The sequence below is a fragment of the Ammodytes marinus genome (assembly GCF_949987685.1).
Source record: "Ammodytes marinus genome assembly, chromosome: 15".
Lineage (NCBI taxonomy): Eukaryota > Metazoa > Chordata > Actinopteri > Uranoscopiformes > Ammodytidae > Ammodytes > Ammodytes marinus.
In genome coordinates, this window is record NC_137219.1 from 15765126 (window position 1) to 15788049 (window position 22924).

Genomic DNA, 22924 nt, shown 5'->3' on the forward strand with positions numbered 1-22924 from the left:
GAATGTACAGGAGTGTAGTATTCTTAGATTTGCTTTTGGTGCAGTTGTTTGATGTTGGCTGCCCAAGATTTTACTGTGTTAGCGTTTGTAGCCCCCCTAACCTTACACCCAGATTGATAAAAATTATCCTCGAATCTCAGTCTCATATTTAGGGGCTTTGTATAGAATTTGATCAAATACAAAACATAAAGACAAAGTGAGTAAAATGCCAGGGATAATGAAGAGGTAACCATTTATTGCCTAATATCCTTGTTTTTCTACAACATTTGATGGCAGACAATTCACGCATTTGTAATGATCAGAATTTAATCCAAGGTGGGGTCAGTTTTCATGCACAGTGGTAATGAAGTTAATATGCATGGATACAAGAACATGTAAATGTATCAAAATTGCATCAAAGGTACCTCAAATTCCCATCATATAGGAGGTGAAATAAATCCACTTGTTTAGATGTTTTGGATGGGACTTGGTTTAACCAGTTTTGTTCATGTGTTCAGTTTTTTTATTGTGCCTTTTTCACTTTGGGAAGCACAAACTGCAAAGAAGACCAGGATCTGGTGCTGCATCCAGTTTGGCCGAGGATGCTTGGATTTGGGATAAAAGTTCGACTTCAATTCCAATGCCATGCCTTAGGGGCCAGAGGAGCAGCAGCCGCCTTTGCTAGCAGCTCAGAGCTTTCCAGGAGACGCTACTGAAGAAGGGGTGACACTTGATGTCACTCACACCGCCACCTCCGGAACCCAAGCGATAGCCAGAGTCGAACTGAAGCAACTGGGGATAAGCATAATGGAGAGTTGAGATACAGTGAGTTTAAATTGCACTTTGTGTGTGTGTGTGTGTGTGTGTGTGTGTGTGTGTGTTTGTTCGTGTTGTGCAATTAAATGTCCCTGTGCATAATGTTTTGCAAAAAAAGCCTTGCGGGTGATTCAAAGCTTAGGTCTAACCTCAGTGAGCAGAGACGCAGCTGCAGCGCTCAGGTGGTCGGGGATGATCAGCTGGGTGTGGGAGTGGATTCCTGCTGGGTGGAGCTGCCACAGTGGCTGTAGTTACAGTGAAATAGCGCGTGTGTGTGTGAGAAAAAACATGATCCAGTGTCACATTTTGAAGGAACGGTGCAAAATGACACAGTAGCAGACTTCACACATGATTGTAGAGCCTTCACTTACCATTCCTGTTAGGAGTTCAAACAGCAAAGCACCGAGACTCCACCAATCACACGCCTCTGTAACCCTGGACACCCCACCAATTTCTGTCATCATACAATGAGCTTAGTTTAGTTTCATTCATTCACAACAATCTCCTCTTGAACATCACTAATATACAGTACCATTATGCAGTACAGGACCTCTTATTCAGAATGAAGTAGACTAACTCAACCATGCCACTAGGTGGCAGATGAAACCAAGGTTCAACCACTAGTTTCAACTTTCAGTAATGCACATCTTTTTACCTGGTGCACAGTACATCTGCTCCATGGCTTTGGAGCAAATCTCTGACTGGACCTCACTCCACTGGCCGAAAAATGTCAAACACACCTTTCCTGTAAAAGCATCATATTCAATCAGAATCAAATGTATAACCCCATGCAAGTTATTAACAGGCATTTAATGAACTAACCGTTGCTGGTGACCAGAACATTTCTAGGGTTGAGATCCCGACACAGGATGCCTTGCTGGTGCAGACTTTCCAGGGCCAGCAGGATCTGAGCACCCCAGACACGCACCTCTGCTTCAGAAAGCCCCCAGCAGGTCTGCATGGCCTTATCTGTAGGCCCGGACGACTCGACAGGGAACCGTGGCAGGTGGCACCAGCCATCCACCTCTATCAGCTGGTCTTCCTCCTGCCCCTCCGATCCTTCTGTTTTATTCAAAGCCTCTTTATCCTCTGTCTTCCTGTGGGCTGGGGCTGCAGGAGGCCCAGAGGAGGAGAACCAGCTCACAAATGATTTCTCTTTTGTGGGTGCTACCTCCTCACAGGGGCTAAGCAGTTCGCTTGCCTCCTCTACACCTTCTTTTGCCTCATTGAACCGCGTTTCCCCTTTGTACTCCAGGGGCGTCTGTTTTCCTGCAACAAAGTGGCAATGGGAAGCAGTGGAACGCCAGGAGCTTTCGGAGGTGATCCTCGTGTCTGTGTGGTGGTCAGAAAATACAGCTCTGTCTGTGCTCCTGAGGACTACCATTCCATTTCTTTCGTCTGCGCAGGGGCTGCCCCTGTCCTGCTTTGAGTCTGTGACCACATCTGCAGAAGTACCTGTCAAAACAGATCCCTGGTGAGAGTCACTGGTATCCCATGGTGCTCTGCCGCAAATCTGGGTTTGGCAATGGAGAGGAAGATGCAAAATGGCGGGGGAGGAGCTCAAACCATTGTTTTCACTGTTTGGTGACCCTGCTTTTGTAAATGAGTTCTTGTTTGTATGATGTGATGTGTGTCCCTCTGTGCTATGTAACTGTCTGTCAGTCACTGCATAGGGGTTTACGTTCTCACAGTTTTGAGCTGGCTCCGCAGCTTTCCAAGCCACCTCAAACTGGGAGCTGCACTCCGTCAGTCCCATCCCAGCTTTCCTTTTCTGGAGTTCCGACATTGCGTCGAGAGCTTGACTGACACGGGCGCAAGAGAGAGGAAGGGCTGGCTGTTCCTGAGTTTTGCCGGAAGGCAAACACAAACTAGGCGCTGGTGGGTGGATGCGGGTGTCGACCTGTGTCTTAGCTGGACCAGAATGCAGAGATAACTGATCCAGCTTGGTGTAAAATGACGCTGCGGATCGTGTGTTCTGCAGACAGCCCGTCTCCTCAATGTAGGAGTGGGTCCCGCAGCTCTCCAGTCGCTGCTGAGTCTCGTCCCATGATGTGGGGAACTCTGTGTCTGGGCTCTCGTCGATTACTTTCTGTGGAATCACTCCTGCGCTCCCCCTGCTGTTGTGCTGGTAGTCTGTACTGATTGTGGGTGAGGTGTAGCTGGTCTTCAGCTTGATGCTGGGCTGGCCGGAAGCAAAGCATTCTGGGTGCTCCTTGGCCTTCTCGTTCCTAAGCTTGTGCAACTTAGAGAAGAGCCTCCCACCTTGGACGATAGGGGAAGAAAACACTCGATCAGACGAAGGAGCAACGATGAATAAAATAACCGAGAGCAGAGCAGTTGTTCACAGCTCACCTTTGACATGCTCAAGATGCAGGTACACAGCATCCTCGCTGACATAGTATCTCAGCAGCTTTACCATGTATGGCACACCCTGAGGAATGATGGTTGATTGGTCCCTGCTCTCCCAGCTCGACTTGACCAGACTCTGCAAGAACGAAAACACATTACATTACATTTAGCAGACGCTTTTATCCAAAGCAACTTCCAACTGGAGCACACATTCATACACTGATAGCAGATGCTACCACGCAGGGAGCAAGCTAACTATCGGGAGCAATTTAGGGTTCAGTGTCTTGCCCAGGGACACTTGGACATGTGGCAGGGAGACGGGAGATTGAACCACCGACCATGCAGTTGAGGGTCCACCACCCTACCCACTGAGCTGTATCCCCCACACAATGATGCACTAAGCTATTTCGAAATGGAAAATGCACATATAAATAGTCAAAAACGGTGCTTTACAGCTACAGTGCGTGATTTTTTTCATAATAAATAATTTCAGTTACATTCAACCCATAGCCAAACAAGTTGACACAAAAATAATTAAGCCTATCAGCTCCACACAACTCTCTCTGTATTTCTCAGTATAGCAGCCTTTACAGACGGTATTGCCCCTGACACTGGCGCAGGAGCTCAAAAAAATCATGAGAAGCATCCAAGAAATGTTTCAGTTGTTGATTCTATACTGCTAAGAAAAAACCTGGATGTACGGAGAGGGAAAAACATCTGTGTGCAAACACCGAAGACTTACCTCTTACGCACTGTAGCTTTAAATCAGACATGAAAGACAAAAAGAAATGACTAACGACTGCTTGCGCCTGTCTGTTCCCATGACTCTGTACTAGTCACTGAGATTTGAGGTGCACTTGCTCTGGCTAAAAGGGTGAGAGCTTTCAGGCAGATCAATGCTGGGTGATACTCAAGGAGACAGGATGGAGAGAGCTCCCATCGACTTGCCCGCCACAGGAAGGCTGGCTTGCTGCCAGACGACAACCCCCCTAAACATTTCTATCTATCAGTAGAAAGATACTGTATATGTTGGCCAAATGGACCTGTCTTTAATTTCAATGTTTTAGATCTTAGAGTGCTCACCTTTACAACAAAGGTCTCCTTGTTGACCATACTTTGGACAATCAGGACCTTTGGAATGTAAAGACGACAACAATGAATGTCAATACACAAAGCTGATTTTGATAGTAAGACCCCACAGGTAGGAAGGGTTAGAGTACAAACATGTCTGTCTCACCTTATCAGTCACTCCCACCACTTTACACATCTCCAGGTCCTCCACAGGCGAGCTCAAGTGTCTGATTGGACGAAATCTCAGACTGCTGTAACCCTGGTGATGAAAGCCACGGACGATAGAAGCCACAGTACAATGAAGCACATATTGTCCCACAATATTCAAGATGAATAAGGTGTAGTGTGAGACACAAAAACACTGGTAATGTTTCATCTCGTGCAAAATGCAATACAGGAGATGCTCCTTTATGTTCTCTAATTGCGACATATCTAATATCACTGAAAATGTCTCAACCCCGCACTAAAATTACACATAAGTTTAGAGAAAATAAGACTTTGAAGCGAGATTGACATTTTTGTGTTTTTGTAAACGTTAGCAAAGGATGACTGTCTTACCCCCAAATGAGAGCTTCCCTTCCCGAGGTTGTCCTGCAGATGTGTTATGAAGATTTCTTCAGCTCTCTTTAGATACTGGGTCGTCTTCCTTTTTACAGCCTCCCGACGCTCCTTGTTTGGGTCCACTGTAAAAAAGGTAGGCTCTCTCTCAGACACCAATAAAAAATAAATAAAAAGTACTGTAGCTATGTGAAGATGTGACAGACAAGACGCTGTTCTGACTCAACCTTAGCTGTTTTCTAGGACAATGATTGGTGAGACACAGTTTACTATTGACACTGTGGGGGGAAATACTATCTGGCCAGCAGCAAGGAGATCTGTCTTTCATCTATGCTTTGTGACTTCCTGTTTTTATTCTGGTCCACATGTCCCCATCACGTGTCTTGTGCAAACACGCCTTATCTCAAATTCCCCATTCACAGTCACATACAGTATGCCTTAAATGGATAGTTCAGTATTTTTGAGGATGGGGTTGTATGGGGCACTTAAGCAAAGTTAATATGTTACCTTATGGACAAGGCGATCAGTGAAGTCACTGTAAGGAGTTTAGGGTAGATGTCGCAGAAGCAGAGGAGGCCAGAAGAAAACCTTTTTTTCTCCACATATATATATATGTTTACTGAAACTTAAACCTAAATATACGTTCAATTGTACGCCAAACTGAGATTTGGTCCACGGCTTTAGTTTGACGCCAGACAGCCGTTCATTTTTTGATTCACTCCACCAATCAGCTGCTCGACTCAGGGCTACTGCGGATTATTAAAGAGTCACAAGAAAAAGAAAAAAAACTGCTCTCTGGTGCGAAACTAAGGCTGCTCATTTTAGCATACAATTGAATGGATCCCCTATCTCCTCATAGTGACTACATTGACAGCTATCTCCATAAGGTAAACCATTAACTATGCCTAAGTACCTCATACAACCCCACTTCAAAAAATACTGAACTATCCCTTTAAATACTTGCGTGAAAGACCATACATTTCCCACTTACACTGAACCCCATTCAGCAGCAAGTCCACCCCGTTCTTATAGTAGCTGAAAGCTGCCTCGTAGTCCTCATTGACCTCACTGTCCAGGGCCATGTGGATCTGTTTGGCCGCCTCCACCAGGTAATCCCTCTTTGCCATCGCTGCCTTGTTTTGGACCCGTCAAGGACCGGATGGGCCTGAGCACAGCATAAACCACTGATTCAACTGGACTCAATTCAAACATGCCTGAAAGTCGAAGCATTACCGAGCTGCGCCAGTAAATTAGAAATAGAAACTAAATCTGAAGCTGTTGGGCTCTTAAATAGTATTCAAAGACTTTTTTTAGTTGTGGACTCACCTTTGCTCCCTGCTCTTATCAACAGCAGGACACATCTCTATCTTTTGTCCATGGGCTCGGTGTGAGTCTTCCCCCAGTGACCCTGAGGCTCAGGTGTGTGCGGCAGCGCATGATCATCTAAACCAGACAAACAAGGAGTTAACCTCCGGCACAGGAAGTGAGTACAAGCTTGTGCCTACTATTACTGATGAATGGAAAGTAGCAGTCGTGAACGTCCAAGATGACAGGTGGGCGACTCAGAGCACAGAGGCAATTTGTCGTCAGGTGAAATACATCTTCCTACTATATGTCACTCATCACCACAGGATGGTGGAAACGTAAAGGATACAATGGAAAAGGTGTTGAAACCCATATGGTATTATCTTATCCCAGTCATATGTGCTACAAAAAAACGTGTGTGTATGCGAACTACATCAACCCACACATGCAAAGCACATGAAATAGATCACTGCAAAGGGAAAAATAGGTTATTTTATAATCACATGTGTTATACAAATGCATTACCATGCAGTGAAGGCTAATGCTAACTAGAAACCCTCCCACTGATGTCAAATATAATGGATCCTTTTCCTAAATTCAGCAAAGACTAATGAAAAAAACATCACACACATACACACACGCACACACAGCCCATCCTAGTTACTATCATGGAGGCGACATCCTCTAAGGAGTGTTATGAAACACAAAATGCCATCCTCTGTCTCTTCCAGCACCATCCATCATCATCTAAACATGCACATCCATAGCACAATGACTTAGCAATCAGCAGTAGACATTAAAGGAACCAAAAGCACAGAAAAGCAGATGTTCATGCACATAAATACACACTGTACCTGATGTGCAGCTAGCATGCCCTGGACCCTCTACCCGGGCAGCAGCATCAGCAGCAGCAGAAGCAGCAGCAGCAGCAGCAGCAGCCCGTGTCTACAGCAGCCTGAACACACTCTTCTCAGGACCAAAAGGAGGAGGAGAGAGCTCAGGCGAGGCTGCCCATTGGCTGAGCAAGATGTCACTTTAGGGTACCATTTCACACAAGGCGCTCACTTCCCCCCTCTCATCCTGACAGATGCTGGCCGATTTAAAGAGACAGTACTGTTTTTGTGAAGGCCATTTCCAACCCTGATTTTCACTTGGAAATGGATTTGGTTTATCTTTTAAATGTCAAATCCAACATGAAAACTCAACTCATACTTTGATTATGAATTACAGTTTTTATTAGATGTCTGTGAATAGAGGGATCACCGAATCCATAATCTACTGGGACTCGGTGCTTAGTGCCAGATGGAGCCAGGCTCCAACCACAGCACAAAGGAGACTCACTCCCCTCTCCTACCCCCAAGGGAGGGCCGGCTTACAGAAGGGGGGTGGAAGCAGGATATTGGAGACGAGGGGGACGAAGATGTATCTGATGGTGCAACCTATCCAAAAAAAGCAGTCAGATAGGGGTCTGATTTACCACACTAGTTTATGATTACTTTATATCATTCTTAAATGTTTATTAACTCATTTTTTATTTTGCACACTTTTAAAAAAAAAATCAAAACAAAACAGTTCACTCTTTTGAATGCTGAATTTTGAAACAAGTGTAGTTCCTTTAGTGTGTTCCATTCACACACATACATAAAAGCATTACCTACTAGAGGCTTAAACACAATATTTTTCATTCATCCTAAACAATTAATGATTTGTCATCTGCCTTATCAACAACAATGGTCTTACCCATTACCCATAATCCTTTTTCATCAGCTCCAAAAAAGTGCTGGTACTGGCAGTAAGTGTATAGCTGAATCTTGAAAAATGGTGTTACCTTGAAGAATATAATTGTTTCCGGTGCCTTTCCACCCAATTGGTAATTTGTAGTATATTAAGCCAGACCTCAGAATCAGGTTTTCATAGTTAGAGAACAAATAGAAGTAATTCACAGAAGGATGCCTGGACCTGGCATAGAAATACATTGATTCATTGCCTTGAACAGGTTTGGAGTCTTTTCCCCAGCCCCCATTATACAAACCTCCCATCCAATCAACATTCATTTGGACCGTCATTGGCTTGCTGACGCTCATGATTCCGGTGTGATAACAGTTGCCTGGGGAAAAAAAGAAAAATGTCAGAACTGGCTAGCAATATCTGACTTCCAAAGCATCATCTACTATCATCCCAACAATTGTCTCACCGATATCTGGCTTGATGAACTCCTGCTCCTTCTGGCACTCCTCCAGCCTCTTCTGCAGCTTAGCGAACTCAATGCGGATCACTTCCAGGTTGCTCTTGTCATAATTCTCCAGTTGGTTCACAATGAGGGCCATGTTGCAGATCTGGGAATTAACACACAAATCAAATGTAAATCTAATATTCCCAACAAGAAGGAAAAGCCACTTTTCTTGCGAGCAGGTTGTAAAATGTGTCTCTCACCTCAGTATACTACAGACTGTCAAACACGGGAGACGAGGTGTTGAGGGAGTGTTTGAGTTGAGACACGAGAGCCTCGAACTCTCTGAGCTCGATCCTGAGCAGATCAAAGTCCAGTTTGATGTAGTCTTCGGGATTGCTTTCCAGCATGGCCACTCTCTCTCTGTCAGGTATTTCAGTTCCTTCAGATAGAATTCCAACTTAGCTTTATATCTAGTCATCTGAAATAGTGAAAAAACACAAGTCAGCATGACAATTTCTCACCAAATTGTGTGACCTTAAAAGCTGCCTAAATACTGTGGAACTGCTCAGAACTCTCAGTAGGTCTTACTGCTTCTGAATTCCCTCTTCCAGGACCTGATCCTGGCTGACTTGTTGCATGTGCTGCTGAACCTGTTCGGCAGGGAATTTAATTCAGTCTAATTATTTGTACCAACTTGGAAATCAGTATTCTCTGTATTTTGTAAAGGATAATGACATTGCTTCTTAATAATGCTTTCCCATCCACATGGTGTGCTTGCATAATCTTATGCATGTGACTCGGGTGGTGCTTTTCAACTGCATGATTCATGAGAGAGGGACATTGCGCCACAGGGTAAACATTAAAATGCTGACTCAAACCCCTGGAGATCACTACACACTACCAACTTTTTCTCAATTGTTTTTAGAATTAAAACAAGTGTCACACATGATGAATGCAGATGCCTCCATGCAGGGTATGCGTGGACACTGAATGGTTTGACGTGCATTTAAAATGTGCACTGCCTGTAGATATGAATAGACCTTTTTCCACAACAGAGATTTTGACATTTAATAGCAGAAAAGTTATTAATAAACTATGGGTGCATTACATTTATTTGTGCTTGGGCTGGTGTTGTGCATGCAGGCTCCCTGGAATAGCTTACTGGGAAACTTAAATCTAGTGGAGCGATGATTAATTTTATTATAAACACTTGTTCTTTACAGTTAAAAATGATGCTGAGCAAAAGGCTTCAGTGATCTGCTGAGGGCAGGGCATAATTGTAAGAGAATGATGTTTCAACACGAAGGATTTATCACCTAAATTTTACAATATAATTTGGTGTTAATTATATTGTTGGAATGGTTCACTAAAGTTTTTCCCTTTCAAAGTGGATACTCATTTCACATAATATGTTCTATAAAAATATGTATTAGGTTTTATAGTTTGCTTCTTCCAAATATTCTTGCTTGGACTTTGGTATTTAATCAATCTAAGGTAGGCTTTCTTTAATAGTCAATATTTTAAACTGTCATGGTAAAAAGTAATTACATCAATGGTGGCTTCATTCTGCTTAAGTGTGCTTTTAGGACATGTCAGTGTGACTGTGAACCAACATGCACAATATTACGACCCAGAAAAGCAGTTTTAAGGGCTTTAAATTGAGATGTGGATATTTTTATGAACAAGCATGCCAATGTGGGGGTTAAAAGCTCCAGGTGGTGTCTCTCGCACTCCTCCAGTTGCACCTTGATGTAGTCTTGACGCGTGGCCAGAGCCACATTCTTGTCGTAGGTCTTCTCCATGTTATTCAGGGTCCCCACTATGGATGAGATCTGACAGGAAGCACATGGTTTGCCAGTGAATCACGATTATGTATTTTGATGCTTTGACCGCCATCACCAGAACTAACCTGTTTGCATACAGGCTCGACTTTTTTAGACACCTATTTCTGCATCATTGTAGTCATCGGGGTTCTTCTCCATCTTTTCAATGTCTCTAGTCAAATGTATTATCTTCTTTGCGTACGATGTCAGCTTGGTGTCATAGTCTTCCAGCTGAAAGGAGGTCAAGTTGAAATTAAATTTCACAAATGTTTTTATTTGCCTCAAATATGATAACACCTATTGATTAGCTTGCCCATCTCCAGCTCCAGTTTGTGTGAGATTTCCCCCACTGTCTGCTCTACCACCACTAAGTGTCCGATAGGATAGATAGAGCTTGGAAGGAAAGCATCACAAGTGCACCTCCGGTCTCATTCCTCCTCTCGCTCTACAAGCCCACACGCTGAAAACCAAAGGGTCCCATGAAAATACAGAATATCAGCTCACCACTAATGTTGGGAAGAGCCTCAAAGAATCAAGATGGATCAGTTCAGTTGACCAAAGTCACTCCATACAAACCCGCCAGGCCATGGCGGAGCTCAGCAGCGCAAGGAAACACAGAGTGCCATAATTTCTGGTGCAATCAGTTGTTACCATTGAAGTAGATGGATTTTCAGGACTTATATAGCCTGTCTCAGCACCTGGCCTAGTTCACAGCATTGTTAGGCAAGGATAAGGCAAAACACAAGATGCAATACGTGTCTTCACTCTCTTGGTAATAGCGTTATCATCAGCAAACACAAGTTAAATAACCTGTTGTTTGATAGTACATAGAATTCAAAGCATCAATGACGGGTGGGTCTGCCAGCTGACAGAGTGTAATGAAATATCTTGTCTCCCCAGATGGTCCATATCATCCCTAGCGAAATAAATGATTACGAATTTACAGATTACAAAACAAGATACACAATTAACATATATCTTTATTCCAGATTTGTGTGAAACATTTAAAAGCCTTATACAGAGTTTGACAGTCACTTGACAACATTCTTTGAGCCTTTATCCACGCGTTTCGTCGTCTTCTTTTTGTTGACTTTCTTGGATTTGGCTTGAACCTCTGGCTGCTTGGCGTTTAGAGCCGGCCTGGACCTGGTCAGGTGGTTAGCAGTGGGGCTCAGTTTGCTGTGGCTCATCTCCGGGTCTGAGCGAATGCCCTGGGCAGAGATGGCCTTGTTGCTGGGAGCAGAGCGTGGGGAGTCATCCAGCAGGTTGGGCTGGGAGTAGGAGCGCATAGCCGGGGAACTGGTGGGGCGGTAAGGCGTGCTGCCGCTCAACACTGGCAGGTGGACGTGCTCATTGCTCAGATTGGTGACAGAGTAGCGGCTGCTGTTGGACATGACGATGTGGTGCCAAGAGCTGAGAGGGGTGGCGGAGAAGTGCTGCGGGCCGCTCGAATCGTCTTTGGGGCCTCCGGGAGATATGACCATGGAGCCACGTGGTGTAACCGCCTCCACCGCACTCTGGAAGGTCTTGAGGATGCGGTCGCTCTTCTGTTTCTCTTTCTTCTGACGAGACTCCACCTTCCTCAGCTGGCGGCGGTGATCCCTCATCATCTGTTTCCTCGTGTCTGCCAGACCCCTACAAAGAAACATCAGTTAAAGGTGCACTAGGCATTTTTTTTAAGGGGAGGGGGACACCATTTACATTTGAAGAGCTTGCAGTTAGTTTATAAAATAGATATCCTCTACATGTAATTCTCAGTGTTGAATAAATATATATCATTATAAATCAATGCAAATTTAAAGAAAACGTAAGACTAGAAGAGCCTATGTCTGTAAACAAAAACAGTGGAGCAGGAACCTTTAAAGTAGCTTTTTTTTTTTTTACTTCAAACAGTGTTCCAGGGATACAATTTTCCTGTGAGGAAAGTTTCTTTATTAAGTTATGAGAAGATACTTTATAAAATGGTCACTTCTCTGACACGCACACAGTTACATAGTGTACCTTTAACCAAATCTTGGGCTGCTTTGTGGGGCCAAATTACTACATGCTACTCTCCGAGGCATATACAAACATAGAGTAATGTTTTTAAGTCCTTGTTCAAGTTGAAGGTCCTTCATAACTAAAGCACACTTGGTTCAACTACAGTATACCATCATTCAAACAATGATAAAAAGTAGCAATTGTAAACTGTTGACAGCAAATAGGCTGCTCAATGTTTTACCACAATAAAACATAACACATCACACAACGACTGTAAAGCAATTTAGAAGGTCCTTCTGTGAGTTTGAGCTAGCAGTGGGAGGAGAGGGCTCACCTGTAGTCTACCAGTCCTGTCCTGTCACGATCAAGTCTATGGATCAGCTCCTCAATCTGGTATCGATCCAAAGGGATACTTGATTGCTTTTATTGTTTAACAGAATAGAGGGGGAAAGGGTCAGATTTAGTTGCAAAGCTTCCTCTTTTAGTAATGCACTTAAGAGTTTGCTGCTACCAATTAACTGTGTGCTGTATGTTGGTCATCAGCATCAGAATTAATTTGTGAAAAGGATCATTAGAGATATTATATTGCATGTTTTTTTTGTATTCAGTAAGTGACATTTCTGATTGCAGTGCTTGATGCAAACGTCACAGGCTCTGCAAAGTTCAACATATCAATTAAGTTGTAAAAACCTGCACCGCCTTCCTGAAGTCAGAAACAGGGACCCGCATGGTGCCATCTTTGTCAATGTTCCGGAAGAAATCCCAGAGGCGTAGCTTGCGCTGATCCAAATAATCCTTCAGAAACATTGGGAGATGACATTTTCGACGATTATAAAATACATACAGAACCACACAAAGACAGAGTTGCCATCGTTTAACAAACTACTAGTATGTGAGGATGTTACTCATTAGATAGTATACATGAAGATGAGATTACATTTTCATATAAAATGATGGAATGGAACAGAGTTTTAGGACTACTTATGCTACTTGTACTTATTATTAGGTGACCAAACAGACCTGGATGACCTTCATTGGATCAACGCGTTTTGGTGGTTTCTTAGCGATGAAGCCTCCTACTCCTCCATACTGTACATCTAGACCTGGATGCTCATGACATGTCACCTCCAACAGATTCAAAAAGGTCTCATTTACCAGCACATTCTGTTGGGTAAAAAAGTAAAAAATAAAATAGTAATGTATACAAGTATGATTCTTTTTAGAACAACGACCAAATAAGAAGAAAGAACAACCATATCAGTATGCGAGATAGTGCCACAAGGACTCACACATATGTTGATGTCCTCCAAGGCAGTTCTAGGTGTGTTCTTCACCACATTAACCAGGGCCAGCGCTCCCTCTACTGTTAAAGAGTTGTAAGCCAGCTACAAGAGAGAAAGAGTAAACCATCGCTTTAAGATGTATCTAATAGTCACACTATTTATCATGAAAAAAATGAGCACAATACAACATTGTCCCCGCACCAGCAAGACCCTGAGTGTGTCATTGAACTCCAGACCCCTGCACAGCATACTGACGCCCTCATTGGTGATGCGGTTGTTGTTGAGGTTGAGGTGCACCACGGTGCTGTTGAATTTCAAGGCCTCTCCCATGGCCAGGGCGCCCTCATTCCCAAAACCATTCCACGATAGGTCCAGGTGTTTCAACATCATGTTCACCTACGTATGGAGAAACGTGATCAGCTGTTGTCTACCATGTTTTTGATTTTGATTTTGATTTTTTGATTTTGATTTTGATTCAATTTATTTCAGACATATCAAAAAAAGAAAAATGAAAAGCATGAAAATACAATAAAAAAATATGTTCAAATGATTTCACAAAAGAAATAAAAATAAACAAAATAAACAAATAACATATTGAATTGATATGCCTGAAAAGGAGTAGGAAGAATTATAAACTTATTTGATCCTACCCCTTTTCCATAGCTCAATAACTTATATTTATTATATTAGCTTCCTGTGTTCTTTATGATCCTTTTTACAAATCTATACAATTGGTTATACTATATTTGATACAATCCATACAAATATACAATTTGATACTATAATTTTTTTTTTTTTTTTTTTTTTTTTTTTTTTAAATATTTATATAATCCATATATCTATATCTATTATATACATACATCTATACAAAAATATATCTATTATATGCATTTATACAATCCATATATCTATATCTTTATATTTGTACAATTCACATATCTATATCTATATACATGTATCCACATATCTATACAATCAATATATCTATATACAAATATTCATTCAATATGATGCACCATAATTACACTTTAAATATATATATAATATATACAATTAAAAAAAAACATATATGTCAATGATCAAACTAAACTCTTCTCTCTCTCTTCTTCTCTTGTAGCCATACCTTGAGTCCAGCGCAGAAAGCCACAGCCCCTTTCATCCTCAGGTGGTTCCAGCTGAGATCCAGCACCTCGAGACCTTCGTTGTTTGCTATAGAAAGTGAAAGGAAGTGTACAATTAGAGAAAAACCCTTGGAATCTTTTTTTCTTGGAATGGTGTTACATTCATAAAGCGAAGCAAAGCATTTGCTCCCATCACACACAGGCGTATTTGGATGAGGGAGTTTTTACAGTACCCAACAGCTGTCCCAAATGTTCTCCTCCTTTTCCACAAAACTCATTATGGCTCAGGTCTAGTTCCTTAATCCTGGAGTTGGTCTATATGTAAAAAGAATATTAGCAATATAATAATTGCACAAAAATACCAAAGAGCTTACCATAACTTTATAACACACCACTACTAAAATGTAATTCATAATTCAGGGTCAGTGTTTGGTTAACTGATTATTAATCGCTTACCGATAAGGCATCAGCAAAATATTTACCATCATCATCTGTAAATTTATTTCCTGTTGGGAAATATACATGATTAAATATACAGAATAAGTATACTGATCCATAAAAATAATGATATGATTATTTAACGGTTAAATTTACTGAACTTGAGCATAGGCTCAACCATGACAAGCACAAACACTGGGATGAGACTTATTGTCTTAATTATGGATTCTTTAAAGTGTTTCCATCATTGGGTCCAGCCTGTGCACATTACCTGAAAGTTTAATAGATTTTAATGAAATGTTGTCCAGCAACATTTTAGCCACATGCTCAGCTCCCGAAGACTGCAGATAGTTGTTGGACAAATCCTGAAAGCCAAACAAATGCTGGTAGAGTAAGTTTGCTCTACACTCCAGTGTAAAAGTTAAATGTATTTTCAAAAAGCACTTGTGCCCTCTACTGGTAGGTTTGCAGTCCTACATACCAGGTGCTGGATGGTAAAATTAGCCCTCAACATCTCCTCAAGGTACTTGGCTCCCTCAGCTTGAATGCGATTGTCTGCCAGTTCCAGTATGTTGATATGCATATCAGACTAAATACAACAAGCTTTTAAAATAATTTTATAAATCACACTCGATCACACATTTGCATTTGTATGCTTACCACTAAAGCGACTGCAAGTGCCTTGCACCCCAAAGGTCCTAGCCCATGGTGGCTGAGGGTCATGGTTGTAGAGTCAAGGTTTCGTATAAAGTAAGAGACTGGCACCACACCCACCAGCTTGCAGGCCTGGAGGTACACTTCAGATATAGACATCTCCTTTTGGCTCTCCTCTTTTTCTGGAAATAAGTAAGCCCATACCGTGTGAGTATGGCTATGACCCCACGGTCTTTGCCTGCACTTTTTTTTGTCTAAACATGCCATTTACTCCCTTTTTTTCTGAAGTTACAGTACAAATGTTCCAGTCATTTACAGAAAAAGCAGCAAAATGGCTTGTTGCCTACTTACCATCTGATTCCAGGTCTGTCTCATCCTCCGTTCCCTGGGGTTGAATAGGGGAAGGACAATCCTCATCTTTTAAGCAGAGGGAATCGAAAGACAGTGTTGACATTGCCGTTTGCTGTCAGTTAGCCATGTATAAAACCATTTCCAAGACTCAAAAGGGATTGCAGTCTTTAAGGTAATTTGTTCATCTATTCCTGTGTGTTCTCCATGGGCTAACACTGCAAAATGATATAGGCCTGTCCTGCCAGGCAGGTAATTCTATCCCTCAGGTAGTGTGTGGGCCGTGACATTAACAATGTATGCCTTACTGTGGTTACAACCATAGGTGTTTTTAGTAACTCCAAGCAGTAAAAATAATACGACTATGTGAAAATTATAGGTCTGTAGTAGGCTACAATGGTAGGCTATGTGAGATTTGGTTTGAAGTAAAGGTGTGTCAGCAATTTTCATATTATTATTATATATATATATTTATTTAGTAAAAGTGTGTGTGTATATATTTGTATTTCATAAAACATTAAGATAACTCAAAATGAATAAATAATATCCATGGGTAAACCAAAACAGTGACACATGCCTCACGCCCTCTAACCTCTCACACCAGCAACAACCACAGAATGCGCATGCGCTGATTCCAAAACACAAACATGATTGGCAGTTTGTTATTTTATGCGCTGTACCCATTATCACGGTATTTGAGCAGTCGACCCTCAGGTAAAGCTTTTTAAAGGTGTCAAAACTATCTGCATGTCACTAGAGTAGCTGTTAGCAGCTAAAGGTCGCTAACGTTAAGTTTAGGTCGCTGCTGAATGTGCAGTTTGTCTTCGCATGTGTTGGCGCCATAGACGGTATGCCAGCGTTAAGCTGGAGTATTAACTTATTTATTTTTATTACAAGTTCTTTATGACACGTGCCTGGTGCTTCCCCAGTTTAAGCCAATATTTCCCGCTATGTCACCGAAACCTATGATAAATTATGCTTCTGCAGTCTCATCACTCTAACATTTGCTCGTGGGCTTAGCTTGCACCTGTTTTCTTTTTTTTTAGCTTGAACTTTTTAAACGTCCCCTGTTACGTCACGACGTCACCATGTGGGACTGTTTTGCTAGTTTGTTTATGTGCAGTGGGACCTTATACAGTCTATGAGTGACATATTTAAAACCGGTTATGAATATTTTGGCAAAATAATTGACATTTGTTAAAGACTGTGTTTCAGCTTAGTTTAATGTATTTCAGTTTTCTGACACTTATCTCATCATACAGAGGCCTCTGAGAAGGATCTCCCTGCTGCAGTGGTTAATGGCACGGCAGTGTGGGATGGTGGTGCTGTCACAACCAGAAGGTTTACCCAGTGTCAGACAACCCAGCCGGACCAGTGGCTCAGCCCGAGTGAGGGGACGAAGGGAGAAACGAAAAAAAGGATGAAAGAACCAAGTCCAGGAGAGGAAGACGATACAAGCCCTGACGCTGTAAATGACCTGCTTGTGCCTGTCCTGAATGAAGAGATACAGAATGAGTCTTCCTCAGCGATGAGCAAGGTCCAACCCGCTGTGAAGGAAGAAGAACCACAGGCAATAAATGGACTACAAGAAAAAGTGGAAGCTCCTGAGAAAGAGGATGGGGAAATAGATACTGACTGTGAGGTGGTGTCCAATTTGAAGCAAGATGAAAGTATTTTTACAACTGACAGCCTTAGTCCAGAGGAGGCATTTGGGGCAGAATTACATTGCCAGCATATAGAGACCAGCACCCAAGAAACATCCTGTCCTGTGGAGACAAAATCAGAGATGCCGAGCAAGGAAGTGTCACTACAAACTCCAGCTGAGCCCATCATACAGGAACCCACCTGTTCAGCGGTGGAACCAATACAGATAGCAGACACGGCAGAGTCAATGACTTCAGCTGAAACTGCAGCTGAAGTCACAGAGTGCTGGGATGAATATGTTGCTCCCATCATCGCTGATGAAGTGCATGGTGGGGATTGCAGTTCTCCGCTGGTATTTTCCTCTCTTCTCTCTAACACTCCAACACACCTGCAACTCAGCGGCCGGCGTGATTCGCAAACCGGCTGGCACTTTCCCGCGGGCCCTGGCCTGGCAGAGGACGTGCAGTGCCCACTGTGGCAATATCCTGCAGCGAGCTATTACCCTCCTACAGAGCCGACTGACTTCGAAGGTTAGGATCAAAAACAAAATCTCTTAGTGATATTTTCATACTGTAATGAGATCTGTCAATGCTCATCATCAGTAGTTTATATCCAGATGTTAAAGGTGGAGTCAGTGCTTCTGGAGAATGCATGTTGTCAAAATGAATTGTTGTCAAAATGTACGTACTGTGTGTGCGCTGAAAATAAATCTGGTGTTAATACACAGCCTAGACTCTGTAAACAGATATGTTGTTAGCTATAGGGACCCTTTTTAATTTTTGTTTACATACTCTCTATAAACATACCAGCTTACAGTGTTTAGGCTGTGTATTAACACCAGAATTCTTTTCAGTGCACACACAGTACGCACAGGTAGCGGATTGTGAGAAGTTATTCACTGTTTTTGACAAAAAAAAGATTTTGACCACAAGCATTCTCCGGAATTGCTGATTCCACCTTTAGTTTACACAGACATATGAATGTTTTCTGTTTGTTCTTTACACAGTAATGTGGCGACTATGGGAGGAGGTGGATGAGAAGACCTCAGCTGCAGAGCCCTTCACAAAGGCCTCGATGGACTTCACCATTATGTCCTACAACATCCTCGCTGACGACCTACAAGAGGCCAACCAGGAGCTGTACACACACTGCCCCCTGGAGGTGCTGGACTGGAGCTACCGCTGCAGCCTACTACTAGAGGAAATAATGAAATGGGCACCGGATGTGAGTTGAATGCGAGTTGAATGCAAGCTAATTCCAAATGGCCAGTACATTTTAATCTTATATGTGTCCGCCAATGATCCGTGTTTGTCCACGTGTGTCTAGATTCTGTGTCTCCAAGAGGTTCAAGAGAACCACTACCATGAACAGCTGTACCCAGTCCTGTCTAAGATGGGTAGGTCATCCAAGCAATCATGTTGGAGGATATCATGACTTTTAATCTAGAGATGATGTGTTACACCATTTTAATTACTACTAAATAATTGTTACCATGTGCTATATCATGTAGCTATGGTGTTTATGATAAAGGACTATCGGTATTTGGATCGGTGGTGGCGTTGTTTTCCGATATCCGATGAGGGGCATACAGCCATATATCGGACTCAATTCCAATATTGGATTGGATCGAACCCATCACTAACTGCATCTATTTTCCCCCGTGTTGTGTTGCTACAGGGTACACCTGTGTGTATAAGCGACGCACGGGGACCAAGACAGACGGCTGTGCTACTTGCTATCGCAGCAGTTGCTTCAACGAGGTATCCGTCACCAAGCTGGAGTTCTTCAGGCCGGAGACGGAGCTGCTGGACCGACACAATGTGGGCATTGTTCTGTTGCTTCGGCCGGTGGTCATCCAGGACTCAGAGGTGAAGGCCAAAGGCTCACCCCTCTGTGTGGCCAACACCCACCTACTCTTCAACCCCAGGCGGGGGGATGTGAAACTGGCTCAGCTAGCCGTACTGCTGGCAGAGATTGACAGCGTGGTCAAGTCCTGCAAGGCCCAAGGCGAAGACTGCAACCTCATACTGTGTGGGGACTTCAACTCTGTCCCTCAAATGTCTCTGTACCAGCTGATCACCACCGGGGAGCTCTACATCGAGGGCCTACCAGCATGGATGGTGAGAATAATGCAGAACATAATGCAGTACATAAAATATCTAGCTTCTCCCACATGACTATCTGTGGATTTGTTTAGAATAGTCATATTAGGCTCTTTGTTTCAGGTTTCTTCCATAATGCTTGCAGGAATAACAATGTATGTTGTAATCACCATGTCCTAACAGATATCGGGTCAAGAGGATCTGTCACACAAAGAATATTGTCACAGACTGTATGCTCCACTGTGGCCCAGCGGTCTGGGAATCACTGCCAGCTGCCAGTACTCTACTGTCAAGGAGATGGTTACTGACCAGAGTCAGAAACCAGGTCAGTGTTTGAATCCCTACCATGTTTAAGACATTTTTTATTTTTGAAATCTTGATTCAAGGAGTTTTAGTTTATTGTGTTTCATTTCCTCTTTCACTTGAACTCCTACCTTCTTCTTTTTTTCTCTTATATGTGTATATATTTATTTGTGTTCTTTAGGGAAATGTCAGTTCAGCCATGACTTCATGCGGAAGCTGCGCTTCTGTCCAGCTGCATGTGTCCGACCTCCTGACCTGGAGCTGATACCAGGCGTGACAGACCTCACACCAGGCAAGGAACCCACAGCATCACTTACAGTTGTTCTACCATTTCAATAACATGATTTCCCTACTGTCATGCTTTGAATGTTTGGGGTTTCTTTTATTTTCGACACAGATGCCTCAAAGGAAAATTATAAAAGGTCAGTTTACCTGCTATTGTTTGCCTGCCCTGTATACATGCATTCATATATAGTATTGCATGTGGCGATTCGAGTATCACAACAATACATGGATGTGTCAAACCTATTCTAATGAATATATAAATAGTCATTCTTTATATGCAATTTAGTCACAGTATCACTCATCGGTTTGTCCTGGAGTCGGTCTACAAGCACGTTCTCCCAGGCTCTGGCAATCCAGAAGTCACGACCCTGCACTCTGAAGGGGTAGCTACTGTCGACTACATCTTTTACAACCCAAGACGTGTCTTACCCGCTCATCACAAAGGTACAAGGACATGACACAAAGGACACTGTTGTAGCTCGGAATATACCAGCCGATGTTGATAACCTATTTGTTTTATTTTTTGTCTTTTTTGTTTTTCCTCAGGTGGTGGCGACTTTGTGAGAGAGGGTCTGAAGCTGATTGGTTCGCTCTCCCTCTTGTCAGAGGACGTTTTATGGTCAATGAGGGGCCTTCCCAATCACATATTCCCCTCAGACCATCTCAGTCTTCTGGCCAAATTCCAGCTGAACCTGAATGCAGCATGATGGAAAAGACTGATGTCGAAGGATAGCCATATTTCTGTTCAAAGGAGTCTTGCTCTGTACACATTTGTTTTGGTTTTTGCTGCTGTTTTCGTTAGTATTAATACCATTGTGGTTCACTCCTGACATCAAAGGATGATAGTTTTTTGATTGATTTAGAAGTAAAAAAATTAAGTTTAACAGAGTTAGGAAAAATAACGGATGCTGAAGTCGAGTCTGGTTCCACATGGTTTCCTTCAGGGAAATAATGCAGAGCTATGACTGGGATAGGTAAAAATCTTAATAATAAGGCTGTAATAGTTCATACCGTGACAACAGTGATCACTTTCATTTTTACTGGTGTGATAAAACACCGACCTGTTCATTTTTTAAATTTTTTTTTTATAGCTGATCTGTCATGTTTTAATTTACTTTAAAATGAGAATTAGTTTTGACTGATTATGAGCCAGTTCTATTTTTTCACATGGTTAAAATATTTAATAAATATTTTCCATAAATGCTTGGCTCCTTCATGATTTTTGCCCTGAAACACATTATAAAAGGCACGTCGTCTGCTTTCAGGCTCGGTGTGAGACTGTAGCTCTTTCCTGGATTCATAATGTAGCACAGCTAAGTGCATTCACCAGCATTAATTCCTCCAGTTGGTCTCTGGCTCCCTGTGCATGCTGCCTGAGGTAGTGCTTCGATTGTGACCTGAATGTTGGCTCTGCCCCGCCCTGCCCACACTAGACGGAGGCACTCAGTCCGTCAGGGAAAGGATGTCTGCATGTAAGTGGGCATGGGTGTGTGTGTGTGGTTGATGCATGAATGAATAATTGATTTAGATAGTTGAGTGTTCACGCATGGTGGGGCTCAGTAAAAGAGCTTTGTGTTATGTGTGGGCTATAGAATGTCTGCGAAGGTGATTCCCAGCAGTGGGACGTCTTTCACTCGCTCATCTTGTCAGTGTGCTATGTGAATATATTTCCCTCACAATACAATCATCCATTAGTTGGAAACCTTAATAAAGGAATCTGATACAGGTACAGTATGTGTCTTTTACTGGCCATGTGGCAGCAAATACATGCAAGTAGTGGAAGTAGGTCAGAAGTTGTTTTTCTAACCATCTAGGTCATTATGCCTTCTGTTTCTTTATATTACAAACACTGATAGACAAAGTGTTTGACCTCTGGAATCCACTGAATGGGGAGGCTAGGGATTTGTTTATCCGTCTATCTGTTCATAATTCCAGGTGGCGACGGCCACAACATAAACGAACCCTCTTAAGTATTTTATTTTCAGTATTACATGGCTTTGGCCCTTTTAGAAGTACACTTTCCTTCTTCGAAAAGTGCTTTGTATGAAAGCACTTCTTTGCGGACTGGTTCTCAATAAACCCAGCATCCATCAAGCCTCATTAGCTGATTGCTCTCTCTCTCTGTGAGGTGAACGTGCTTCTTTCCCAGATCATGAGAACAGCACACGTTTGTCAGCTGTTATTTATGACTGCACCAAACTCTGGCAAGCACCTCAACAATAGGATGAATGGAATCACAATGGCCAACAATGTCCGCCTTTCAATTTGTCCGCATAGTTTTACAGTTGCAGATGCTGTGAGATGTGCTGGATAATCCTAGATCCACAGTAGGTGGTGAACATGATGGAATTGTCCTATTTGGTCCGACTGTGTTTTAATGCAATGTTCTGCTTCACACAGAGGCTCATGCTTCCCTTCCATGGAGTTGTTGGCGTTAAGTTTCCTTTTTGTAAACCTAACAGTGAGCGTAAGGAGATCTCCAGAGTGTGCTCTCATCATAATTTTTTGCCTCAGTGCCAAAAGCTGCCCTTCGACTGAGGACGCCCTGCACTCAGTTTGAACTATTGGTTGACAGAACACTGGCACCACTCTGCCTGACACCCAGCCTGTCTGACAACTAATTACCCCTACCTACTGATTAAAACACTGACTTCCTAGGATTTTTAGACTGCTTAAATAAGGGCAAGCTATT

General features: G+C 42.7%; 3 protein-coding genes and 2 pseudogenes across 5 annotated transcripts; 1 reads left to right on the plus strand and 4 right to left on the minus strand.

Moving 5' to 3' along the window:
• Positions 1–660: 660 nt before the first annotated feature.
• rps6kl1 (ribosomal protein S6 kinase-like 1) lies at positions 661–7043 on the minus strand (the record flags this gene model as incomplete). Its single annotated transcript, XM_080042699.1, has 12 exons — positions 6933–7043; positions 6100–6216; positions 5765–5938; positions 4774–4898; positions 4382–4474; positions 4228–4275; positions 3148–3280; positions 1618–3057; positions 1451–1540; positions 1167–1249; positions 945–1040; positions 661–771 (listed from the first exon to the last, which is right to left on the minus strand). The coding sequence occupies exons 3-12, from the start codon at positions 5898–5900 to the stop codon at positions 661–663; spliced, it is 2355 nt and encodes a 784-aa protein (XP_079898825.1). The 5' UTR covers positions 5901–5938; positions 6100–6216; positions 6933–7043.
• Positions 6137–8729, minus strand: LOC307261965 (olfactomedin-4-like; annotated as a pseudogene). Its single transcript has 5 exons — positions 8525–8729; positions 8273–8445; positions 8022–8185; positions 7433–7517; positions 6137–6216 (listed from the first exon to the last, which is right to left on the minus strand). The product of its transcript is annotated as an olfactomedin-4-like (transcript).
• Positions 8730–9904: 1175 nt separating this feature from the next.
• LOC307261966 (olfactomedin-4-like) lies at positions 9905–10988 on the minus strand (annotated as a pseudogene). The gene is made up of 3 exons: positions 10945–10988; positions 10383–10494; positions 9905–10305 (listed from the first exon to the last, which is right to left on the minus strand). The product of its transcript is annotated as an olfactomedin-4-like (transcript).
• A 117-nt stretch (positions 10989–11105) lies between these two features.
• lrrc74a (leucine rich repeat containing 74A) lies at positions 11106–16004 on the minus strand (the record flags this gene model as incomplete). The annotated part of the gene is made up of 13 exons (XM_080042700.1): positions 11106–11709; positions 12389–12474; positions 12745–12849; positions 13075–13218; positions 13344–13439; positions 13539–13733; positions 14461–14546; positions 14692–14773; positions 14915–14964; positions 15168–15261; positions 15378–15485; positions 15557–15732; positions 15902–16004. The coding sequence occupies 13 exons, from the start codon at positions 16002–16004 to the stop codon at positions 11106–11108; spliced, it is 1929 nt and encodes a 642-aa protein (XP_079898826.1).
• Positions 16005–16541: 537 nt separating this feature from the next.
• Positions 16542–20939, plus strand: angel1 (angel homolog 1; the record flags this gene model as incomplete). The annotated part of the gene is made up of 10 exons (XM_080042701.1): positions 16542–16612; positions 17161–18072; positions 18549–18766; positions 18869–18938; positions 19220–19662; positions 19828–19969; positions 20129–20239; positions 20345–20369; positions 20519–20676; positions 20779–20939. Exons 1-10 carry the CDS (start codon positions 16546–16548, stop codon positions 20937–20939), a joined length of 2307 nt encoding a protein of 768 aa, XP_079898827.1. The 5' UTR covers positions 16542–16545.
• Positions 20940–22924: the final 1985 nt, after the last annotated feature.